Source organism: Emydura macquarii, unplaced genomic scaffold (genome assembly GCF_026122565.2).
Source record: "Emydura macquarii macquarii isolate MOO-44397 ecotype Brisbane River unplaced genomic scaffold, CSIRO-AGI_Emac_v2 contig_306, whole genome shotgun sequence".
Lineage (NCBI taxonomy): Eukaryota > Metazoa > Chordata > Testudines > Chelidae > Emydura > Emydura macquarii.
This window is the reverse complement of record NW_027130443.1, coordinates 1,275,872-1,299,166: the sequence shown is the minus strand read 5'-3', so window position 1 is coordinate 1,299,166 and position 23,295 is coordinate 1,275,872. Positions and strand designations below refer to the sequence as shown.

General features: G+C 67.4%; 3 protein-coding genes across 3 annotated transcripts; 1 reads left to right on the top strand and 2 right to left on the bottom strand.

Annotated features, from left to right (window-relative positions):
• Positions 1-779: 779 nt before the first annotated feature.
• On the bottom strand, positions 780-5,066 carry EPO (erythropoietin). Its single transcript, XM_067561813.1, has 5 exons — positions 4,819-5,066; positions 2,975-3,158; positions 2,445-2,531; positions 2,132-2,296; positions 780-1,831 (listed from the first exon to the last, which is right to left on the bottom strand). The coding sequence occupies exons 1-5, from the start codon at positions 5,064-5,066 to the stop codon at positions 1,691-1,693; spliced, it is 825 nt and encodes a 274-aa protein (XP_067417914.1). The 3' UTR covers positions 780-1,690.
• Positions 5,067-8,481: 3,415 nt separating this feature from the next.
• On the bottom strand, positions 8,482-10,457 carry POP7 (POP7 homolog, ribonuclease P/MRP subunit). The gene is made up of 2 exons (XM_067556398.1): positions 10,330-10,457; positions 8,482-9,941 (listed from the first exon to the last, which is right to left on the bottom strand). The coding sequence occupies exon 2, from the start codon at positions 9,935-9,937 to the stop codon at positions 9,542-9,544; it is 396 nt and encodes a 131-aa protein (XP_067412499.1). The 5' UTR covers positions 9,938-9,941; positions 10,330-10,457; the 3' UTR covers positions 8,482-9,541.
• Positions 10,458-10,776: 319 nt separating this feature from the next.
• On the top strand, positions 10,777-21,906 carry LOC137158322 (chloride channel protein ClC-Kb-like). The gene is given in 23 exon segments (XM_067556105.1): positions 10,777-12,187; positions 12,742-12,870; positions 13,037-13,165; positions 13,553-13,692; positions 14,643-14,720; positions 14,803-14,881; positions 14,970-15,095; positions 15,482-15,566; positions 16,259-16,357; positions 16,724-16,808; positions 16,891-16,993; positions 16,996-17,069; positions 17,233-17,302; positions 17,669-17,779; positions 18,186-18,399; positions 18,682-18,815; positions 18,938-19,065; positions 19,540-19,582; positions 19,708-19,760; positions 20,013-20,060; positions 20,471-20,575; positions 21,104-21,190; positions 21,568-21,906. Coding segments are annotated over 23 exon segments (2,832 nt in total). The 5' UTR covers positions 10,777-11,583; the 3' UTR covers positions 21,676-21,906.
• Positions 21,907-23,295: the final 1,389 nt, after the last annotated feature.

Below are 23,295 nucleotides of genomic sequence, written 5' to 3'. Positions count from 1 at the left end.
CTTATGGTGCCACACATCAGGGTTCAGGGGGACAAGCGTGGAGAGGGGCGGAGCCAGAGGAAAAGGGGACGGGTTTCCCAGAAGGCCCCGCCCCTCCCCCCCACAGGTGCCACCAAGTCTGGGCCCTGCTGCCCTTATCTGGGCTCTGCCCTGCCAACAACAAACAGGGCTGGGGTCCCGCGGCCACCCACACACCCAGCCAGGTTGGATATTCCCTGAGCCTGGGAACGGGGGGGGGGGGGCCCACGTCAAACTCCCCATAGATTTTCCCCTCCCCCGTTCCCAAAGGCCCAGGGGTCCCCTGTGTAGTTTGGGGGAGCAGGTGAATCCTGGGTCTCGGCAGTTTCTTGCCCCCCCACAAATCCCACCCTTACCCCCAGTTTCTTAGCTTTCGTCCTGTGTGTGTGGAGGTAATTGAAACCGGCACTGGGCCAAACATGGGGTCCAAGAGAGAGAACCCAGGCGTCCTGGCTCCCAGCCCCCCCTGCTCTAACCCACCAGCCCCTCCCCCAGCCGGGGAGAGAACCCAGGCGTCCTGGCTCCCAGCCCCCCTGCTCTAACCCACCAGCCCCTCCCCCAGCTGGGGAAAGAACCCAGGTATCCTGGCTCTCCGTGGCCGGGAGCCCGGTGACCGGCCAGGCAAACGCTGCCTCCCTGCCCACCTGCAGCATTCCTACAGGGTCCCCATCCCGACCCCCACCGTGGAGCCGGTGCACCCCACACAGGCCAGGCCCCCGCGCCCCGGCAGAGAGGAGAGAGACACAGGCGTGTTTCCAACTTAACTTAATATATCAAATATAGACTCTGCAGCCGCAGCCCCTGGGGGTCCCCGCGCGTCGGCCCCTCCGAGCCTTGGCCCCTGGCGCCGCGTCCAGCTGGGTGGGAGACGTTCACGGGCCGGGGATTGCCGGCCGCCCGTGACCCAGCAGCGCCTGCCGCGAGGCCGGGTCCCCCTGTCCAGGGACGCCAAGATACGGCCAGCTCTGGGGCGGGGCAGCTGGTTACACAGGGATCCCTCGCCTGGCACTGAGATGCAGCCACCTCTGGGGCGTGGCAGCTGGTCATCCAGGAACCACTCGCCCAGCGCCAAGATGCGCCCACCTCTGGGGTGGGGCGGCCGGTTACCCGGGTACCCCTTGCCTGGCACCGAGATGCAGCCACCTCTGGGGCAGGGCGGCTGGTTATCCAGGGACCCCTCTCCCGGTGCCGAGATGCGCCCAGCTCTGGGGCGGGACAGCTGGTTACCCGGGGACCCCGCGCCTGGCCCAGCTGTCCATTGCTGGGCCCGTTTCCAGTGGATCCAGGCGCTGACAGGCGGCTGCCAATCACGGCCGAGGCGGGGCCCGACTCGTTAGCGGGGTGACGGGCCTGGACCCTGATGAGCCGGCGACCCGTGTCCCTCCGTGCCCGGCCCATTGAGCTGCACTGCTGCCCCAGGCTGGGGCCTGGCCGTGGCGGACGGACAGCTGTCAATCATTCGTTTCTCCTCTCAGCTGGGGTGATTGGCAGCTGTCAATCACTCGCCGAGGTTCCGGAGGCTGCTGGTGCCTTGCACGTGGCTCCAGTCCAAAGTCAGGGATGGGGGCAGGGCCGGGCATGATGATTGGCACCTGTCAATCATCCGTCGCCCGGAGGATTCCGGGGGGGAGGGGCGCGGAGTGCTGTGGTGGGCGGGGCCGGCGGGAGTCCCTCACCCGGCGTCTGTCTGGCAGGCGTCCGTCAGGAACAGCTTCACCCGTCCCCGCAGGAAGTTGGAGTGGATGCTGAGGAGTTTGGGCAGGGTCCGAACCCCGAGGGTGGGGGGCGGGGCAGGGGGCGGGTCTGGCTCCACCTGGGGAAGGGGGCGTGGTCAGTGGGCGGGGCCTAAGGGCATCCATCGCACCTGTTCATGCCTCTGTCGCCCTGTCTCCCCACACCCTTGCATCCATCTGCCTGTTCATCTATCCCCCCATGCTCCTCTGTCCGTCCATCCATCCATCCCCCCACACGCCCCTCCATCCATCCGTCTATCCCCCCACACCCCTCCGTCCATCCATCTGTCTATCTATCCGCCCCTTCGTCCATCCGTCCACCCCCCATGCCCTGCATGCTGCCCCCCAGCGCTGCCCGGCCCGGCCCCGGGGCCCCTCACCTGGGCGTCGTGGCTGCGCAGGAGCTGGCTGACGCTGCGCAGGTTGCTGTAGGTGCGGCTGAGCTGCTGGGCCAGGGAGGGGTCGGGCACCAGGTCCCGCGCCCGGAGCAGGGCGGCCGAGAGCAGGGCCTGCCCCCCCCACACCTCCGCCGCCTGCGTCTGCTTCTGGGGGGGGGAGGCAAGTGTCAGGAGCATGTCCTGGCCGGCGCCACCCCGATCGGGTCCATGGGCCCCTCCCCCCCCCGGATTGGACCCATGAACCCTGCTGCCCCCCCCGATCAAACCCACCCCCCCGGCCCTGGATCAGACTCACGTCCATTTTCTTCCACTCGTTAAAATTAACCTTTGTGTCGGGCACCACGAGAACCTCAGTGAAGTTGCAAGAATTTGTGCAGTCACCCTGTAAAGAGACGGGCCGGCCTGAGACACAGAGCTGGGTATCTGGGGCCTCGCCCGGCGCCGTGATGCAGCCACCTCTGGGGTGGGTGGCTGGTTATACAGAGACCTCTCTCCCGGTGCTGAGATGCAGCCACCTCTGAGGCGGGGTGGCTGGTTATCTGGGACCTCGCCTGGCGCCACGATGCAGCCACTTCTGGGGCGGGGTGGCTGGTTACATGGGGCCCCTCACCTGGTGCTGAGATGTGGCCACCTCTGGGGCGGGGCGGCTGGTTATACAGAGACCCCCTCACCCAGTGGTGAGATGCAGCCACCTCTGGGGCGGGACGGCTGGTTATCCCGGGACCCCTCACCCGGCGCTGAGATGTGGCCAGCTCTGAGGCGGGGTGGCTGGCTATCCAGGGAGCTCTGGCCAGGCGCCGGGGTGGGACGCGGGCGGGGACGTACCATGGCGTGCTCAGCGTCTCCGGCCTCCTTGATGAATTTCTCCATGACTCTGGCGTCGCACACGGGGCGCAGCGGGGAGGGGCGCGTCAGCGCGGCGAGTCCCAGCAGTAACAACAGCGACGTGCAGCGCCCTGGCGGGGTGGGAGGGGAGGTTTGTGAGACTGGCTGGCGCGGGGACAGGCGCCTGCGAAATGCACCAGCTCACAGCGGAAAAACCCCCGCCCTGGCTCATCCGCGGGGCGGAGGCCGTCAGTCAGCCCCCCCCAAACTGCTGCTCGTGCAGCTCCCCTAGGAAACTCCCCACCACCCTCCAGCGCTCGATTCGGACCTCAGCCCACGGCCCGCGCCCGGAGGGCCCCCTCAACTTTCACGCCCAACGGGGCTTTCTGTTCGGCCACCTGCCTGCCTGCCCCGGTGTCTGGGCTAGTTCCCGACTACCCGCGCTGCCCGCTCGGCGAGTCCTTCTGGCGGGGAAATTGTCCCCGTGCCTCTGGGGTGGCCCCAGGTCGAGGCCGATCGAACCCAGCACTTTTCCCGAGCGAATTTCCATCTTCCTCTTCTGGCCTCCCCCAGGCCTGACCCCCGGCTCCTAGATCTCTTGGCTCGGCCTGGTCGACCTGCCTCCTCTGCGCCCTCCGGCAGAACCCAACATCGTCCGTCCTTATCTCGATTCGCGCACCCGGGCGGGGACCCGGCTCGGTCGAGGACGAGACGGATTTTAGCAACGGCAGAGGTGCCGAGCGGCCGTCTCAGTGTGGATTTCCTACCCGGGGGTGGTAAGTTTGAATTAGCGGCTTTCCTCCCTTCTCCTGCGCCTGGCGCTGTATGTTTTTCCATCCCAAACGGCAGGCAGGAGATAGCGGCCGCCTCCACGGCAGGGCTCCCTGCACGATTTCCCGCCTGACTCCTAGGCCGGCTTGTTCTGCAGCGAAGTCGGCGCGGCGAAGGCTGGGGATGGGTGGCAGCTCTGAAATGCTCCGGTGCCGCTGGGACCCCGTCTCAACCGGAGCCGAACCATTCCCCAAACACCCGGCGTGGCTCTGTAAAGTGCCGGCGATGGAGAATCCGCCCCCGTCCCCCGCCCGGCCTTTGCTAAATTCCCATCCCCGTGAAAAATTGGCATCTTGTTCCCAGCCCGGTTTTGTCCGGTCAGCTTGTGGGATGGATCTGCCCCATCTGGCTCCGTGTCGTCTTGGTCATGGCTCAGCCCTTTGTCCTCCGAGCGGGGCCCCGCCGAGTTCGTGCCCCCCGCAGCCGATCTCTGGCCCCCGCCTTGATTCGAGTTCAGTTTCAGCTGGTTCCTTAACGGCCCTGTTTTCTCCACCCAGACGACACCTCCCCCTGCCCCATGTTTCTTAATCCACCCCAAGAGCAAACAAGTTTCCTCCCCAGGCAGCCATGGGGGAAACTGAGGCACGGGGTTGGCCTGACAGAAACATTCCCGCCACGTCACGAGGCTTGTCCTTAAAAACCTGCAGTGCTGGGGATTTCGCACCGTCCCTCGGGAGCCAAACTCTCCTTGGAGCTCAGGAGTTTCCCCACATCTCCTACCTCCGTTTCCTCCCCCCAGAAAGGAGCCGGTTCCTTCACGTCTGACCCTGGTGGAGAAAAGCCAATCGCCAGCCTCTTTCTAACAACCTTCCCGCTCTGCTCAGCCCCCCGCAGTCGCCTCTTCTCCAGCAGGCCCGAGTCTTTCAACCGTTCCTCGCCGGTCGTGGTGCCTGAACCGCGGCTCGCTGCCGCTTTGCGCCGCGGGTCTCTTGCCGCGTCTTTGTCCCCCTGACCCGGGAGGAGCCGACGGCCGTGTCTGGGAGGTGTGTTACGAGGCAGAGCGTCGGCCGGACCGGCGAAAGAGCCGCTCCGAGTGGATGGGCCTGGATAACGAAGCAGCCGGGGGGCAGGCGGCCTCGTGTGGGCCGGGAGCAGCGTCCGACGCCGCCGGTTGCAGCTTCGCGCCGTGGGAGAACTTGGCCGCTCTCACATCGAGCGCGTGGAGCTTTTCCAGCCTCTCGCCGACTGCGTTTCCCCCCCCGGATCTTTCCTCTGCTCGTCGGACCCGGGAGCCTCCGACGTGTGGGGCAGAGGGGCCCATTCTCAACCATGGGCCGCTTGGGAGCGCCCCGCTGGCCTGCAACATCTCCGGCCGCTCCGCTTTCCCGGCAGCCCGTTCCTCACCCCCCCTTGGCGTGCGCCGGTCGCTTCCCGCACGCTACAGCTGTGCCGAGGTGTGGGACCGGTCAGATGTTGGCGCGTGGGGCCCGGCTCCTTGGCCTCTCCCAGCTGATCCAATGGGCACTGCCCGTACTGGGCATGATACAAAACTGCGCCCCAGGGTCTGTGCCCAGATCCCGCCTGTGCAGCCGTGGGGCAGAGCTAGGGGCAGGACCCAGAGGGGACGAAACACTGGCGTACAGTCCTCACCCTTCCCCACACCCTTCCAGCCCCACCTCTTGCCAGCTGGCCCCTCCAGCCATCTCCAGACACGGCCCCCTGCTATCCAGCCCCACGGCCGCCCCCAAACTCCCGCCCCCCGCTCCAGTGCGCTGCACAGATGCTGTTGCAGGTGGCCACATGGGGGGAATTTACAACCTTTACGGCCACGTTGGGTGAAGTCGGACGCCTGGGTTCTCTGCCCAGCTCTGGGAGGGGAGGGGGGTCTGGTGGGTCAAAGTGGGGGGGCTGGAAGCCAGGACGCCTGGGTTCCCTCCCTGTCTCTGCTGCTGGGTCACTTGCAGTTGCCTGGGAGGCCAGTCTCCAACTCGGTCATATCAGACCCTGAGCCCTGGGACCGGGGCGCAGGGCCAGCCCCCTCTAGGAGGCGCTGGTGGGGTGGGGGTGGTGGGATGTGGGACCTGCCCCCATTGCTCTGTCTCTGGGGTGGGTGGGGTGCAGCTTTAGGTAACCTCCTGCACCTCCACCCCCCCTTCCCCCTCTCCCTTGCTGCGGGATGGGACCCAGGCGTCCGGTGCTCCCGCCAGGCCCCCCCTCTCCCTCGCAGCAGGTCGGGACCCAGGTGTCCGGTGCTCCCGCCAGGCCCCCCCCCTCCCTCGCTGCAGGTCAGGACCCAGGTGTCCGGTGCTCCCTCCAGGCCCCCCCCGGCTTCTACCCACGTGGACTACTCACCAGGCGTCCCCATCGCCTCGCCGCATCGCCTCACAGCCTAGCGGGGCCCATGGGCTCCCAGCCGCCCCCGACGAGCCCGCGGCCCGGCTCGGCTGCAGGAACCCCCCCCCCACGGCCCCCGGCTACTCCGACGGGGGCATCCCTGGCCCAGATCTGGGTGCCCCCCGGCCCCCCGTCGGCTGCCGGCTCTCTGCACTGTCCTGGACGGCCTGGCGGCTCTGGCCGGCGGAGCTGGGAGTTAATGTTTGATCCGAACTCTGCTTCCCGAGGTCGCGGGGGCCCGTGCGTCCGGCCGGCTGCAGGAATGCGCCGGGGCCGTGCGGCCAGCCGGGCGCTTTAGAGAACGGGGGCGGGGGGGGGGGGGGGGCAGGAAACCGGGGGGTTTCCTCAGGCGCACGCCGCGGCAGCGTCTTCGAGGAAAAGGCCACGCCGGCCGTCGCACGTCGGCTCCTGGGCAGCCGCCACGCGGGCGCCGCAGGTCAGCAGGGCAAGGCTGCACTGCCCCACCCCGGCAAGCCAGGCAGAGCGACAGCGTCTGTCCAGCTGGGCGCAGGGTCCGGGCCGCGCTGGGTGCAGGACGTAGGATGTGGTTTGCCAGAGCGGGGATGGAACCCAGGCGTCCTGGCTCCCAGCCGCCCCCCCCCCGCTCTAACCATCAGACCCCACTGCCCTCTCACACAGAACTGGGAACCCAGGAGCATGGTCTAGGTGCGGGGAGGGCTGGGAGCCAGGACGCCTGGGTTCTCTCCCTGGCTCTGGGAGGGCAGTGGGGTCTAGTGGTTAGAGGGGGGGGGGGAGCCAGGACTCCTGGGTTCTCTGCCCGCAGGGTTCTGGGTGGGCGGGCAGGGGGGCCAATCTCTCACTATCTCTGCCGTTGCTGGCAGATGCCCCTGGCACCGGCTCTTTGTTCCCAGCTCTGGGGCATGTGAAAACACAACCCTGAAGTGCTGCCGAGCAGCCTCTGGCACAGATACCCTGTCTGGCTGCTGGACTGTCCCGCAGGGCGGGGCCGCAGGGCCGGAGTGAGGGGCACCGGCAGAGCTGGGGGGGCCAGGGCCGGGGCGGCAGGGGCTGCGGGTCAGGAGTGAGGGGCACCGGCGGAGCTGGGGGGGACAGGGCCGGGGTGGCAGGGGCTGCGGGTCAGGAGTGAGGGGCACCGGCGGAGCTGGGGGGGACAGGGCTGGGGTGGCAGGGGCTGCGGGTCAGGAGTGAGGGGCACCGGCGGAGCTGGGGGCGCAGGGGGGTGACTATAGATTGGACTCCTGGATTCTCTCCCCAGTGCTGGGAGGGGAGGTCTCTGGTGGGTCAGAGGCGTGGGGGGGCTGGAGGCAGGACGCCTGGGTTCCTGACCACGTGCTGGTGGATGCTCCCGGACTCCCAGGCCCTGGTTTAAGGTGACCCGTCTTCCCCTGCCAGGATGTGAACACGTAGGCCGGGGCTGGGGGTCCCCACAGGGGCCGATCTCCGGCCGGCCCTGCCCAGGGGAGCATCTGCGAGCTGGGCTTCGAGCAGCCAGGCCCGCACTGGCGTCGGGCTGCCTGGAGCTGCCGCAGGGACCGGCCGCTTCATTTTCCATCATCCCCAGGCAGGAGGAAGCTGCTAACAATGCAGACGTGCTTGTCCGAGAGACTCTGAGGCGGGCCGGCGGCTCCAGCTGTCTGTCACCCTGACGGGGTGCGTGAGCCCTCGCCTGGCGCTGCGATGCAGCCACCTCTGGGGTGGGGGGGGGGTGGCGGCCAGTTATACAGGGCCCCCATGCCTGGTGCTGAGATGCAGCCACCTCTGAGGTGGGGCGGCCAGTGATGTGGGGATCCCTTGCCTGGTGCTGAGATGCGGCCACCTCTGGGGTGAGGCGGCTGGTTACACAGGGACCCCTCGCCCGGCACCGAGATGCGGCCACCTCTGGGGTGAGGCGGCTGTGTAATGGGCACAGATCTGTGCCTGACAGCTCAGGGCAGGATGGGAAATTCCCAGCAGGGTGCGGATGGCTGGGGATGCTCCGAGGCACGATATCGGAATGGCGGGGAAGGGGTGAGCGCCCTCTATGGACCCCCCCCAGTTTAGCTCCTTATATCCCAGTGCCCACCCCCGGGGCCAGCTAGAGGGGCTGGGGAAGCAGTGATCCACAAATATTGATTGGGGTGGACCCATCGGACCCCTCTCCCCGGCTGGGAGAGAACCCAGGAGTCCTGGCTTCCCAGCCCCCCCTGCTCTGACCCTCCAGACTCCCCCCTCCCCTCCCACAGCCGGGGAGAGAACCCAGGCGTCCTGGCTGGATTCCTCTCAGGCCTAGGGGTGTCGGCTGACGGGAGGGCCCCCCCCAGCCACCTGGGAGGAGGCTGCTGGCCCGCGCTGGGCCCAGGCCAAGGATGACAGAGGCTCTCATACGTGCCGAGCGGCAGGGAGCAATCGATCCCGGAGCCTTCGGCAAACACAGCCGGGGCCCCCGGCGCCAGGGCTGGTCATGCACCCGCTGGGGGGGCAAAGGGCAAGCACAGGGACAGCCAGGGTCCCGCTCTAGGGCCCCAAGCCCTTGGGAGCCAGCACACGCCCTGAGCCACATGGGGTGCCTGGCCGGAGCCCTGGCACAGGGCCCACGGCCCCGCTTCGGGTGCCAAAAATGCATCCCCCTGCAGCAGGCCGCTGAGAGGCTCCCATGAGCAGGCCCAGGGACAGACAGACAGAACCGGGCCAGAGCCAGGTGTGACTGGCTCCTGCGGGCAACCAGCGTGGCTACCTGGGGAGCCAGGACTCCTGGGTTCTCTCCTCAGCTCTGGGAGGGGAGGGTGGGGCTGGTGGAATAGAGCTGGCGTTGATCCAGGGACCCTTTCCAGCACCGAGATGCAGCCACCTCTGGGGTGGGGCGGCTGGTTATACAGGGAACCCCTCGCTGGGTGCTGAGATGCAGCCACCTGCTGTCAGCAGGGTTCATGCCCTGCCCCAGAAGGACACGGGGGTTTCACGCCTCCCAGGATGGGAGGTGGTGAGGTCGGGGGGTCAGCAGAAACGGGACCTGGGAAGGATGAGCCTGGCCCCACCCCATCCTCCCTGCCCCCCACAGCTGGCCAGGTCACCCTCCCCAAGTGATGTCACACAGGGGGCTCATCCGGCAGCGACGCAGCCCCATGGCGCTTTTATTATTCCATCCAACGGTCGGGACACGAGCCGGGGGGCCCCTTTCCCCCGCTCCCCCCACTGGCGTCCCCTTGGTCTCCAGCGTCCCTTCCATCTGGGCTCCAGTGCGGGGAAGGGGGGCGGCAGATGGGGGGGTCCACAAGCGGTTAAAGGTCAAGTCGGCCCCCCGACAGAGAGCCAAAGGCCTCCTGCAGCCAGCCAGGGATGCCCGGGCGGGGGGCCGGCTCTGGCTCCGGTGCCAAGGGAGGGGCGGGCGGGTGGGTGGCTCCGGGACCCAAGGCGGCACCGTGGGCTGGGCAGCTGTGGGGCTCAGGGGTCCGGCGCCCGGCGCACCCGGATGTGGATGGCGGAGTTGTTGCGGGCCCGGGAGAGGGGTGCGTGGGCGGTGTCAGCGGCGTGGTCGGGTGGCTCCAGCCCGTCGGCCAGCTGGACGGTGGAGGTGTTGGCCTCCAGGCGCAGGGTGCCGGCGCCGCCCGCCTGCAGCTGCAGGGCGATGTTGATGGCCCGGTTGATGGCCAGGCCCAGGCCGTGGATGCAGATCTCGGTGCAGCCCCCGCCGGGGCCCAGCAGCTTCTGGCACCGGCTCAGCTGGGCCTTGAAATCCGTCTGCATGTTCACATAGACGTCGCCCCGCCGCCGGGGCAGCCGGGGGGGCAGCCGCCGCCGCAGGGCCAGCTCCACCGCTGGGGCCGCCGGCTCCGCCATGGCCCTGCAGGGGAGGGGCGAGAGGGGGGAGTCAGGGGCCTGCTGCCCACCCGGCGCCCGCCGGATCCTGCCTCCCACGCCACTTGCCCGCCTGGCAGCCCCCCAATTGCCCCCTGCCCCCCACCGCTCCCCCCCAGATCGCCCCCCAGCTCTAACATCCCCCAGCCCTCCCAATCGCCCCCCTGCCCCCCACCGCTCCCCCAGCTCTAACATCCCCCTGATCACCCCTCAGCCCTGACATCCCCCAAATCCCCCCAGCCCCGACACCCCCCAGCCCCACGAGGATACCCCTCCCCTTCCGCTCCCCCATGGCGCCCCCTAACGATCCCCCCGCCCTGGCGCCCCTTCATCCCCACCCCACTGAGGGTCCCCTCATCGTTGCCCCCCCTCACCTCCCGGTGTCCCCAGCGCAGGCCGAGCAGCCGCTTCCGTTTCCACTTCCGCCTCCGCCCCCTTCCCGCTCCGGAGCGCGCCTGGATGGAACGTTCGCACACCCGGCCGGGAGCGCGCGTGGAACGTTCATACATTCCCCCACGGGAGCGCGCACGGCTGGGTTCAGGGGAGCCCGCGAGGCTTAGGGAAGATGCGGTGGGGGGTGTCAGTGGGTGATGGGGGGCCCGGAGGAGGAACTAAGGGGAGAATGCGGGGGGAGCCCGCCCCGGGAGGCTAGGGGGAGATATGGGCCCCAGAGGTTGGGGGGAGGGGGATTCCGGGGGTTAGGAGGGGGAACCTTGAAGAAGTTGGGGGGTGTCCAGGGGTTAGGGTGAGATGGGGGGCCTGGAGGGTTGGGGGAGAAGGCTGGGTGAAATGGGGGGCCAAAGGGAGGTGGGTGCCCCAGGGGTTAGGGGAGATGGGGGAGGGGGTTGGGAAATATGGGGGGCCCGGGGAGGTGGGAGCCAGGGGCCCCAAGGGTGCAAAGGGACTGGAGCTGTCGCCCCCTGGCCCTCCCCCCCGGACTATTTCATCCCCTGAGGCCAGGGCAGCGTCTGTCTGTCCATCCTCCCCCTCCCCCCGGGGGAATTCCAGGGCTGGGGTGGGGGCTTGACATTCTTTCCACCCTATAAAGTGTGTGTGTGTGGGCGGGGCAGTTTCCAACCCCCCCAGGACTGATCCATCTGGAGGTTTCAGGAGCAGTTTATTTTTCCACCTGTTGACGCCTTTCATTATTCCCAGGAGCCAGAGGTCGCCTTGAACCAGCCTCATCCTCCGGCCCCCCGGCCCGGCTTAATCCATCACTCAGAGACTTGGAGCTGGGGGGAGAACCCAGGCGTCCTGACTCCCAGCCCCCAGGCTCTGACCCACCAGCCCCCACTGCCCTCCCAGAGCTGGGGAAAGAACTCGGGAGTCCTGGCTCCCAGCCCCCCAGCACCGGTGCCCCAGGGGAAGAGTTGGTGCCTGCCACAGGCTCCAGACGGCTGGTGGGGGATGCAGCTCCTCCCCTGGGTTTGTTGTCACAACAGCAGGGTGGGGCTGGGGAGGGGGGACGATTCTGGGTGGAGCCTCCCCCTTTGCCCTGGAGCTTTGCAAAACCCAGACCCACCCAGGCACCAGCCCCCGACCCCTGCCCCCTGCCCAGGCCAGACCGGAGTGGAGCAGGTGCCCTTGGCAGAGAATCGTCCTGTCTGTCTGTCCCCAGGCCAACAGACATGGGTCCTGTGAAAGATCTTTGTTACCTCACCCACCTCGTCTCTCTGACACCCTGGGACCGACATGGGTCCAACCGCCCACTGCGTGTCCAGAAACACCTTCTGTCCGTCCGTCCGTCCGTCCGTCCGTCCCCCATACGCCAGTCCGTCCACTTATCCCTGTACACACACATCCATCTGTCCATCCCCCTACACCCCCTCTATCTGTCTGGCTATCTATCTGTCTGTCTGGCTATCTATCTATCACACACTCTGTCTCTCCCCCTCTCCCCCCCAGCCTGTCTTCACCCGGCCCAGACCGGTGGCCCCAGCTCCAGTCAGCTTGTTCCGCTCCCCCCAGGGTGGGGCAGCCCTAATGGGGCTATAAACCACAGGGGACCGGGCTGGGTGCTGGGCCAGTCATCAGTGGAGCCGGGCTGGGGCATGGGGCTGTGCAATTGTAGGGAGAGGGAGCCCAAGGAAGGGGCTGGGGCTGGGGGGCCGGGCCCCGAGGGGCAGCATCTGGACAGCAAGCTGCTGGGGCAGTCGTATCAGCAGCTGTTCGGCAGCAACCGGCAGCCATTAGGGTGCAAGTGTGTGGAAAGAGTGGCACAGGCGCTGAAACGTAAGGGGGCTGCGGGTCGGGAGCGAGGGGCACCGGCAGAGCTGGGGGGCAGGGCCAGGCTGGCAGGGGCTGCGGGTCGGGAGCGAGGGGCACCGGCAGAGGTGGTGGAAGAGGGAGCCCACGGCTGTGGGTCGGGAGGGAATCTCTTTGTTACAGTCTCTGTTTGGGGTGTAAACAGGGCTGGGTGTCCAGGCTGACGCCTGTCAGGGCTGGGTCAGGCTGGGACCGGCTGGGGTTTGGGTCCCCCCCCCACCTCCTCTCATCAGCGAGTTCTTGCCCGGGGTCAAGGACAGCTGCTGCCTCAAGACCTTTCTGGACCTGGACGAGATAGAGTCCCGCCAGCCTGCTCCGGATCCGGGGGGCACAGGCCAGGAACGGGCGGGGGAAGATCCCACAGCAAATGCTCCAGGCCGCTAAAATCTTTCTGCAGCAAGGGGGCTGTGGGTCGGCGCTGAGGGGCACCGGCAGAGCTGGGGGGGCAGGGCTGGGCTGGCAGAGGGCTGCGGGTCGGGGCTGAGGGGCACCCTCCCACCCTCCGTCTGTCTCTCTTGCAGCACTGGGTCTGGCCGTCCGGTCCCAGATCCTGAAGCTGGGTGAAGACTGGATCTTCCTCTTCCTCCTGGGCATCTCCATGGCGACCATCAGCTTCGGCCTCGACGTCATCATCTCCAAGTTCCAGAGAGGTGCCCCCCCCAACTTCTCATCCCCATCACCCCCCCCCCCAGCGCCCCATAGAGCCGCCCACAGGGTCGGGGAGAACCGGGGGAGGGTGGCTGGTCCCAGGGCGGTGCCAGGAGGGGGATCGTGGCCAGGGCACCCCGCACTGACCGCCCCCCCGTCCCCCGCCAGCTAACCTGTGGGTGTTCGACGCGCTGGAGGGGCACCGCCACCTGCAATATTTCTCCTGGGTTCTCTACCACGTGGCGCTCATGGTGGTGTCGGCCGGGGTGGCCAAGTACATCTCGCCGCAGGCCGCCGGTAAGCCCCAGCCCCCCGAGATCCAACATCAGGGTCCCCTCCAACTCAGCCCCCCCGAGAGCCCTGGGGCAGGGGTGGGGTTTGGGGGGCTCTGAAATCTGGGTCCCCTCCAATGCAGCCCCCCCAAGAGCCCTGGGGGAGGGGGGAGGGGTTCTGAAATCTGGGTCCCCTTCAGCGCAGGCCTCCGAGATCCCCGTGGGAAGGGGTGGGCCATGATGGGGTGTGAACATGGAGATCCCTGGGAGGGTGTGAACATGGAGATCCCTGGGAGCGGGGAGGGGGGGTCCCTTGAGTGCAGTCTCCCGAGATCTCTGGAGGGGGGGTCCCTGAGCGCAGCCCTGTGTAACCCTGGGGCGGGGGGGCTGTGACGCGTTCCCCCCCCCCCAGGCTCCGGGATCCCCGAGCTGAAGGTGGCGCTCCGGGGCGTGGTGCTCAGCGAGTTCTTCACCCTCCGCACCTTCCTGGCCAAGCTGGTTGGGGTGATCTGCACCCTGGGCGCCGGCAGCACCGTCTTCCTGGGCAAAGTGGTGAGTGGGCACCGGGGGGCTGTTGGGGAGAGTCGGGGAGGTCTGGAGGTGGGGGGTGGGGCTGGGGATATGGGGGTGTTGGGTGCAGGGGGTGATTGACTGTGTCATTGTTTTGTGGGGGGGCACGTGGCCGGGGGTTGTTGGGTTGTGCAGGGGTTGCCGGGGGGTTGCCGGGTGTGTAGGGGTTGTTAGGTTGTCAGGCGGTTTTGTGGGGGTCGCTGGGGGCTTGCCAAGCGGTTGCCGGGCAGTGCAGGTGTTGCTGGGTTGCCAGCCGATTCAGGGGTTGCCGTGTTGCCGGGTGGTGCAGGGTTGCTAGGCAGTTGCCAGGCAGTGCAGGTGTTGCCAGGCGAAGTGGGGGTTGTTGGGTTGTCGGGTGGTGCGGGGGTTGCCACACAGTTGCCGGGCGGTGTGGGGTTGTTGGGTTGTCGGGTGGTGCGGGGGTTGCCACACAGTTGCCGGGCGGTGTGGGGTTGTTGGGTTGCTGGGCAGTGCAGGGGTTGCCAGGCAGTTGCTGGGCAGTGCGGGGGTTGCCAGGCGAAGCAGGGGTTGGGTTGCCGGGCGCTGTGGCAGTTGCCAGGTAGTTGTTGGGCAGTGCGGGTGTTGCTGGGTGGAACTGAGGTTGCCAGGTTGCCGGGCACTGGGGGTGTTACCGGGTGGTACTGGGGTTGCCGGGCAGTGCGGGGGTTGGCGGGTGGTTGCTGGGAGCGGCAGGGTTTTGCTGGGCAGTGAGGGAGTTGCCAGGCAGTACAGGGGTTGCCAGGCGGTGCGGGGGTTGCCGGGTTGCCAAGCAATGCTGGGGTTGCCGGGTTGCTGAGTGGTGCGGGGGGTTGCCAGGCGGTTGCCGGGAGCAGTAGGGCGTTGCTGGGCGATGTGGGGGTTGCCGGGTGGTTGCCAGGAGTGGCAGGGTGTTGCCGGAGGTGTTGCCATGGTGATCCCGAATCTCTCCCCAGGGCCCCTTCGTGCACATGGCCACAATCCTGGCCACGCAGCTGGGCCGGGTCATGGTGCGAGTCGCCGGCTCCAGGGAGGTGAGTCCGGCCCCTCCCCCGTATTCTCCCCCCCAGCCCCTCCCCCGCTGCCTCTTACCCCCCCCCCATCTCTGCCCCCCAGAACAAGGCCCGCAAGTACGAGATGTTGCTGGCGGGAGCGGCCGTGGGAGTGGCCTGCTGCTTCGTGGCCCCCGTGGGGGGTGAGTGACGGCGAGGCGCTCGCGGGGGGAGGCCGGGGGGGGCGCCGGGAGGTCCTGTTCCCGGCTGACCCCCGCCCCCACCCCCCAGGGGTACTGTTCTGCGTGGAGACGACCGGCTCCCACTTCGCCGTGCGGGATTATTGGCGTGGCTTCTTCGCCGCCACCTGCGCCGCCCTCACCTTCCGCCTGCTGCCCCTGCTGCACGGCGAGAGCGGTACGGGGTGGGGCGAGGCTACGGGGCCACGGGGGTAGGGCTTCAGGGAGGGGTGGGGGGCTACGGGGATGGGGCTATGGGACGGGGCGGGGCTAAGGGGGCGGGGCCAGGCTGCAGGGGGCGGAGGGCATGAGGGAGACTCGTGGGAAATGGGGTAGGGCAGAGTTGGGGGGCAGCGTGAGGTCTGGAGTGATGGGGGGCTGGGAAAGGGGGAGCTGTGGGGTGCGGGCGTCGGCAGGGGGCTGGGGAAAGGGCCACGGGTGGGTGGGGGGACGGGGGCCAGGATAACGGGGCCTGGGGGGGCTTCGAGAGCAGGATGGGGCTTGGGGGGCACAGACGGGGAGACCCTGCCCCCCTTAATAACCCACCTCCCCTCCCCGCCCCAGAGACGGTGGCCGTGCTATTCAGCACCAGCTGGCGCGTCGAATTCCCCTTCGACCTGCCCGAGTTGCTGTCCTTCGCCCTGCTGGGGTGAGTGGGGCCCCCCGCACCTCCCGACTCTCCCGGGGACCCCCAATGCCCCCCCGGCCCCCTTGACACACCCTTGACACATCCCCAGCACCCTCCAGCTCTGCCTGACGCCCCGTGACCCCCCAACACCCTCGACCCCCCCCAGACCTCCTCAACACACCCCAACACCCTCCGACCCCCTTGACACCCCTGACTCCCCCCAATGCCCCCCTGGCCCTCCAACCTCCCCCCCAGTCCCGCCCCAGCGCACGGAGAGCGGGCAGGGGTCAGAGTGGCAGGAAAAGGCGAGGAGCCCGGACACCTGGGTTCTCTCTGGGCTCGGGGAGGGGGGCGGGGCCTCGGACACCTGGGTTCTCTCTGGGCTCCGGGAGGGGGGCGGGGCCTCGGACACCTGGGTTCTCTCTGGGCTCCGGGAGGGGGCGGGGCCTCGGACACCTGGGTTCTCTCTGGGCTCCAGGAGGGTGGCGGGGCCTCGGACACCTGGGTTCTCTCTGGGCTCCGGGAGGGGGGCGGGGCCTCGGACACCTGGGTTCTCTCTGGGCTCCGGGAGGGGGGCGGGGCCTCGGACACCTGGGTTCTCTCTGGGCTCCGGGACGGGCGGGGCCTCGGACACCTGGGTTCTCTCTGGGCTCCGGGAGGGGGTTGGGGGGCCCCGGATGCCTGGGTTCGCGCTGCCCGTGTCCCCCCTGCAGGCTGCTGTGCGGGGCTCTCTGCTGCCTCTACCTCTTCTGCCACCGCAACCTGCTTCTGCTTCTGGGCCGCCCGCGCCCCCAGCGCCTGCTGGGCCGCAAGTGAGTGGCCCCCCGATCTCCTGCCCCACGGGGCCCCCCCACTTCGCCCCCCAAGTCCCCAGTGCCCCTCATGCTGCTCCCAACTCCCCAGTGCCTCCCAGCGCCTGCTGGGCCGCAAGTGAGTCTCCCCCCAGCTCCCCTGCCCCATGGGCCCCCCACCCCACAGCGCCCCCTTCCTGCCCCACAGGGTCCCTGATACTTCCTGAGCCACTGACCCTTGAGGCCCCCCCAACTTCCCCGACCCCCAATCCCAGCACCAGGCCCCTCCCGTGCCCAGCCCTCCCATCTCCTCTTGCTTTGCCCCCCCTGACCTCCGCCCCCCCCTTTCATTGACCGACTCCCCCGTTTTCCTCCCCCCACCCTCAGCAAAATCATCTACGCCGGCTTGGTGACCCTGCTGCTGGCGAGCATCACCTACCCCCACGGGCTGGGGCAGTACCTGGGGGCCCGGGTGAGTAACCCCCCCGCCCTCCTGCCCCACCCCCGGGATCCTCCCTCCCCCCATCTCACCCGACCCCTGCTCTGCCCCCCAGCTGACCATGAAGGAGCTGCTGGAAACCTTCTTCAACAACTGCACCTGGGGGCGGGCGGAGCTGGGGGGCTCAACGCCAGCCGGCAGCCCCCCCACACCTCCTACCGGGACCCCTGGCTCCAGTGGAACCACCCCCAGCTCTCCGCCCTAGAGATGCTCAGCTTCTTCCTCCTCACCAAGGTTGGGGGATGGGCTGGGTGGGGGGGCTGCATCTGGGCTACGGTGCCCCCTGGTGGCTGGGGTGGGCTCTGGGTGGGGCTGAGTGGGGGGGGGACAGGGGAGGCTGGAGGGGGGCAGGAGCCCAGTGGGTGTTTTTCATTCGCTCGCACTTGTCCCTTTGCAGTTTTTCATGTTGCTTCTTGCAACGACCATGTTGGTCCCGGCGGGCTATTTCCTGCCCGTCTTCGTCTACGGTGAGAACCCAGGTATCCGGGCCCCCAACCCCCCCTGCTCTAACCTCCAGACCCCCCTCCCACAGCCGAGGAGAGAACCCAGGCATCCGGGCCCCCAGCCCCCTCTGCTCTAACCTCCAGACCCCCCTCCCACAGCCGAGGAGAGAACCCAGGTATCCGGGCTCCAGCCCTCCCCCCTGCTCTAACCACTAGCCTGCCCTCCCCTCCCACAGCCAGGGAGAGAACCCAGGCATCCGGGCCCTGCCCCCCCCACATCCCAGGATCGTGGGTTACGGGTTGGTAGGGGCTGATCAGTGGAGGGGGGTGTCTGGCCGGGGGGGTCCCCCCCATCTAACCCCGTGGGGCGGGGCAACTCTGTGCCCACAGGAGCGGGGCTGGGCCGGCTGTATGGGGAGATCATGGCCAAGCTTTTCCCCGAGGGCATCGTGTCGGAAGGTCTCCACATCGCCATCAGCCCCGCGGCCTACGCCCTGGCTGGTAGGAGACCCGGCAGGGAGGGGCGGGGCTGGGGACTTGGGGGGCAGGGGGAGCGCAGCAGGCAGGGCGGGAGGGGCTGGGGGCACGGTGGATGGAGGAAACAGGGTGTGCGGCAGCCAGGAGCACAGGGGGGTGGGAGGGGCTGGGGGGTGCAGCGGGCATGACCGGGGGGGGGCGCGGCGGGTGGGAAGAACAGGGGGGCAGGAGGGGCACAGGGGGGCACAGTGGGAGGGGCCGGGGGGCATGATGGGTAGGAGGAATGGGGGGGACCTGGGGGACAGGAGGGCGGGAGGGGCACAGGGGGACAAGCGGGGGCACAGGGAATGGGAGAGGGGAACCGAGGGGCTGGGGGGGGCGGCTGGGCCCGCCCGCCGTCCCCCCCTGGCTGAGGTCCCCCCCCCCCCAGGCGCGGCGGCGTACTCGGGCGCAGTGACCCACACGCTCTCCACGGCGCTGCTGGTCTTCGAGCTGACGGGGCAGATGTCGCACGTGCTGCCCGTACTGCTTGCCGTGCTGGTGGCCAACGCGCTGAGCCAGCGGTGCCAGCCCAGCTTCTTCGACGGCCTCGTCATCCTCAAGCAGCTGCCCTACCTGCCCAAGCTCCGCGGGGGCGAGAGCCGGTCAGCCGGATGCCGGGGTTCCCTGCCGGGCGGGGGCAGGACCTGGGAGCTGGGACGCCGGGGTTCCTGCTGGGTGGGGGGGGGGGCTGGGAGCCGGGACTCCTGGGTTCTCTGCCAGGCTCTGAGAGGGGAGTGGGGGCTAGTGGTTAGAGCAGGGGGCTGGGAGCCAGGACGCCTGGGTTCTCTGCCTGGCTCTGGTGGGGAGTGGGGGCTGGTGGGTGGGGGAGGGAAGGGGACTCCTGGGTTCTCTGCCTGGCTTTAATCCCCCCCCCTCCATCACAGGGCGCACGACATCTGCGCAGAGGATTTCATGGTGAGGGATCTCCAGTACCTGCCCCGCGGCTGCCGCTACAGGGACGTGCGGGGCCTGCTCAAAGGCTCGGCTCTCAAACAATTCCCCCTGGTGGACTCCCATGGTGAGTATGGGGCCCGTCTGCCCCCCGACCAGCCAGCCTCTGCCCCCCTGGGACCCGAGGGGAGCTGGGACCCCGCCGAGGGGAAAGGCCCCGGCCCCACTCCTGCCCCCGCGTCTTTGCAGAGTCCAGGATCCTGCTGGGCTCCGTGCGGAGGAAGCATCTCGCCAAGCTGCTGTCGGAGCAGCTGAGCGCGGAGAAGCGGTTCCAGTATCTGCTCTGCCAGTCCGAGGCCAGCCACGGCACCCAGCCGGTGAGTGGGGCCGGCCCCGCACCCTGCCCCAGTGGTGGCTGCATCTTGGCACCGAGCGGGAGGTCCCCGTATAACCAGCCGCCCTGCCCCAGAGGTGGCTGCATCTCAGGCCCAGGGGAGGAATCCTTATATAACCAGCCACTCAGCCCCAGAGATGGCCGCATCTTGGCACTGGGCAAGGGGTCCCCGTATAACCAGCTGCTCCACCCCAGAGCTGGCCGCATCTGGTCACCGGGCAGGAGGTCCCTGGATAGCCAGCCGCCCCACCCCAGAGGTGGCCGCATCTCAGGCCCACGGGAGGGATCCTTGTATAACCAGCTGCTCCGCCCCAGAGCTGGCTGCATTTCAGTGCTAGGCCAGGGGTCCCCGTATAACCAGCCACTCCGCCCCAGAAGTGGTTGCATCTCAGCGCCAGGCTGGGGGTCCCTGTATAACCAGTCACCCCGCCCCAGAGTCTGACTGTTTCTGTTCCAGGCCCTGGGTGAAAATAGAGATTCGGAGACCCCAGAGAAGCCAGGTGAGCAGGATGGGGGGGTGGCAGGGACAACGCAGGGTCTGGCCCGGTGGGATTGGGGGGGGAACCACTTGAGGCTGGGGGGGGGGGCATCTGACCTTCCCCCACCCCTTGTGTCTCTCTTCCAGAAACGTCGAGGGGGTCCACCGAGCCAGGCGAGGGGCTGTCTTTGGAGGAGGAGGTGCTGAGTGGGGGGCCTAGGATGGGGGGGCCCTGTTTGGGAGGATGCCTGGGAGCGTTGGGGGGTCCCTTGTATTGATGCACTGGGTGGGGGACGGGGCTGAGCAGATGGGACAGGAGGGGAGAGGCGCCCTCACTGCGGGATGCGGGGTGGGGAGCAGGGAGGGGGAGCCCGTGGATTGTGGAGGGGGGCTCAGAAGAACTGTCTCCCCCCCGCGATGCTCTGGGAGCTGATCTGCATCCCCCCCCCCAGGAGCGAGGTGCCCAGCTGTCTGTCAAGATGAAGGACGTGCGTCACTTGGTAGGTTGGGGGCGGGGCCGCCTTTCTGTGTGGCCTCCCCAAGTACCTGTGTAGGGGGATGTGATCCCCCCTCGAATCTGCAGGGCAGTGGAAGAGCTGGGGGGGGTATGTTTTATATCCCCCCCATAGGGGTTCTCCCAGGGTACCGGGGTGCAGACTGGGGGGGGGCCAGGCTTTTGGGGTGCAGATGGGGGGGCCAGGCTCTTGGGTTGCGGACGGGGGGCAGTTTCCCACCCCAGGCACTTCCTGGGGCGCTCCCAGCATGCTTTGCCCCAGCGACTAGCACAAAGAGGATGCTGTGGGGCAGCTGATGGCACCCGGGTCTGGGCGGGGTGGGCACAAAGGTTGGCGGGGGGCCCGTGTGTCTGTCCGTCCATCTGTCGGTCCCAGCCTGCGGTGCCCGGCTGCAGGTGGAGGAGTGGGAGTGCCAGCAGCTGCAGGAGCCGGCCCCGCTGGAAGCGCTGCCCATCGACCCGGCCCCCTACCGCCTGCTGGAGAAGGAGACCCTCTATGAGGTGAGTGCCGCCCTCCCCACCGACCCCCGATTGGCCCCGCCCCACCAGCCCCGCTTGGCCCCGCCCATCCTGCTGGTGTCCATATTGATTTGCATATGCAATTAGAGTGGGAGGAGATTTGGGTAAATTTGCATATGCAATAAGGGTGGAAGGTGGCTGCAGGGAAATTTGCATATGCAATGAGGGCGACGTGGGCGTGTTTGCATATGTTCCGAGGGGGCGGGAAGTGCTTATTTATAGGCCATGAGCTTGGCATAAATTTGCATGTGTAATGAGGGAACAGGACAGCTGCATATGCTGGGAGAGGTGGGCATGGAGATAAATTAGCATATGCAATGGCGTGGATCTCATTTGCATATAATTATGGTCTGGTTTCCCAAAAGTCCAGATAATTCCCCCCACTGCTGCGTGCCCGTCCGGCCACACTGACCCCTGAGCCCCAACCCTCCCTGACCCTGATCCGTCCCCCCAGAACCACCCCCTCGGTTTGACCCCCGTGTGCTCCCCCCCATTTCTCTGCCCCCCCAGTGCTATGACCTCTTCAATCTTCTGGGCCTGCACACGGCCTATGTCACCAACGTGGGGCGGCTGGTCGGGGTGGTGAGCCTCCGAGAGGTGAGGGCTGGGGGGGCGGGAGCGATGGAGGGGAGGCCAGGGGGTGGGGCCGGGGTTCATAGGAGATCACGAGCGTTAGGGGATCGTGTGGGTTGTGACAGGGCTTGGGAACCCATGGGGGCCAGGGATCCCAGTGGAGCGAGGGAAAACATAGGGGTCACGGGGGGGGGGTAGGTCCATGGGGATTGGGCTCAGGGAGGATGTGGGGGTGTCAGGTCATGTGAGGCTCAGGGGGGATTTGTGGGGTGAGGAAGGATCTGGGGTGGCACGTGGGGGTTGTCGGTCAAATGGGGGGGCGGGAGGCTCCCCTGGGAGATCGGGAGGGGCGAGGAGAAGGTGGAGCCCCTCACTGACGTGCTACTTCTTCCCCCCCGCAGCTGAAAGCCGCCGTGGAGGGGTCGGTCAAGGGCACCTTTGCCAGGCGCCAGCCCCACAGCGAGGGGCACCATGACGGGGACCATGACTGCAATGGAGCTTCGGCCTAGCGGGGAATCGGCGCGCCCAGCCTACTCCCAAACACCCCCCCGCCCAGAGCCGAGGACCACGTGGGGGGCAGGGCAGGGAGCCCCCCTGAGCTTCCCTGTCCCCCTCAGCCCCTGTCTCTATTGTGACCCCCACCCCCCCTAAATTATTAAGCCCTGTTTTCTGGGGCGGCCCCCCAGCTAAGAACCCGGGTTACTGTGTTCAAGCCGCCCCAAATCACCCAGTAAAGGAAGGATTACATTTCATGTCTGTGCTTTTTATTCCCCCCATCTCTCTAGGGGGCTGGTGGGGAACAGTGGGGGGGCTGGGAGCCAGGACGCCTGGGTTCTCTTTCCATTTCTGGGAAGGGAGTGGGGGCTAGAGGTTAGAGCAGCGGGGACTGGGAGCCAGGATGCCTGGGTTCTCTCCAAGGGGGGTGTGGAGGCTAGAACGGGATGGGGGAGATTGTGGGTGGAGCTGACATCATCGTAGGGTGAAGATGTGATGTCATGAGCCCATCTCCCTCCGCGAGCACCCTCCGCGAGCACCCTCCCCCCTCAGCGTCATGGCGGAACACAGGGTTGTCACCATTCCCGGCTATGAGGGGATGACATCATGGTCCTACACAGTGACATCATGGCCTCCTGCTGTGACATCCTGGTGTGACATGCAGTGTCACAGGTACACCTGGTGACGTCACCTTGTCCCCACCAATGACATCACAGGACACACGTCGACAGCACAGTGCAATGACATCATCTTGTGCAGTTGTCATGCTGGGGGCTGTGCTCGGTCAGAACGGTGGCTGGTGACATCATTTTTGTGGTCCAATGGCAGAGCTGCTAGCATGCAGTGACATCATGGCAGACACCTTAAGGGCAAATTCTCACTGAGGAACCCACTGACATCATGGTGACATCATGGCCTCACACTGCTGCATCACGATGTGATTATGACATCATAATTGTGCTGCATATCAAGGGAACGAGGGGCAATATCATGTAGGGCAGTGGGGCCATATTGCCCTGACATTCTGGTGGCACACAATGACATCACAGCCGTACGGTGACATCATCAGTGGATGCAATAACAGTGTGGCGTGACACAGTGACCACATCCGGCACGATGACATCACAGAGCCAGGCAGTGACATCACAGTGTGACAGTGACATCATGGGGCCTGCCATCATAGTTGTGACACAATCACATTGTGGGGCAGGCAGTGACATCAGCGTGTGACACAGTGACATCACAGTGTCAGAACGGCATCACCAGGTTTTTCCCGTGACATCACCCAATGGGGCAGTGGCATCACAAGGCCAAGAGTGACATGTCATTAGCTCCTCCCCCGCCGGCGGAAACCACCATTTTGCAGGGAGGGGGGCGGGGAGAAAGGGGTTCACGTGACCCAGGCGCCCCGCGCGAGGCCGAAGGCCGTTCTCCGTCACGTCATCCGAGGTGGCCTTGCTCAGCGCTTGCGCGCCACGTCTGGCCCGGCGCGCGAGTGGCGGTTGGAGAAAGCTGGCTCAGCGGCCCCGCCCGCCTGCCGCAGCCTCGCTTTGGAGGCGGAGCGGCCCCGCGCGCGCGCGCGAGAGAGAGACTGGGAGTCACGCGACCCAGGCGGCGGTTTTCTCCCCCCGTCA

What these genes read in the sequence shown, in the direction of transcription:
- POP7 (XM_067556398.1), bottom strand. Translation starts at nt 9,937, where the DNA reads ATGGCGGAGCCGGCGGCCCCAGCGGTGGAGCTGGCCCTGCGGCGGCGG.
- EPO (XM_067561813.1), bottom strand. Translation starts at nt 5,066, where the DNA reads ATGGGCCCCTCTGCCCCACACGTCGGAGGCTCCCGGGTCCGACGAGCA. An exon ending in TCGGAGCGGCTCTTTCGCCG is followed by an intron (nt 3,159 to 4,818) that starts GTCCGGCCGACG and finishes TGCATTTCGCAG; the next exon opens with GCGCCTGTCCCCGCGCCAGC. An exon ending in ACGAGTGGAAGAAAATGGAC is followed by an intron (nt 2,297 to 2,444) that starts GTGAGTCTGATC and finishes TCCCCCCCCCAG; the next exon opens with AAGCAGACGCAGGCGGCGGA.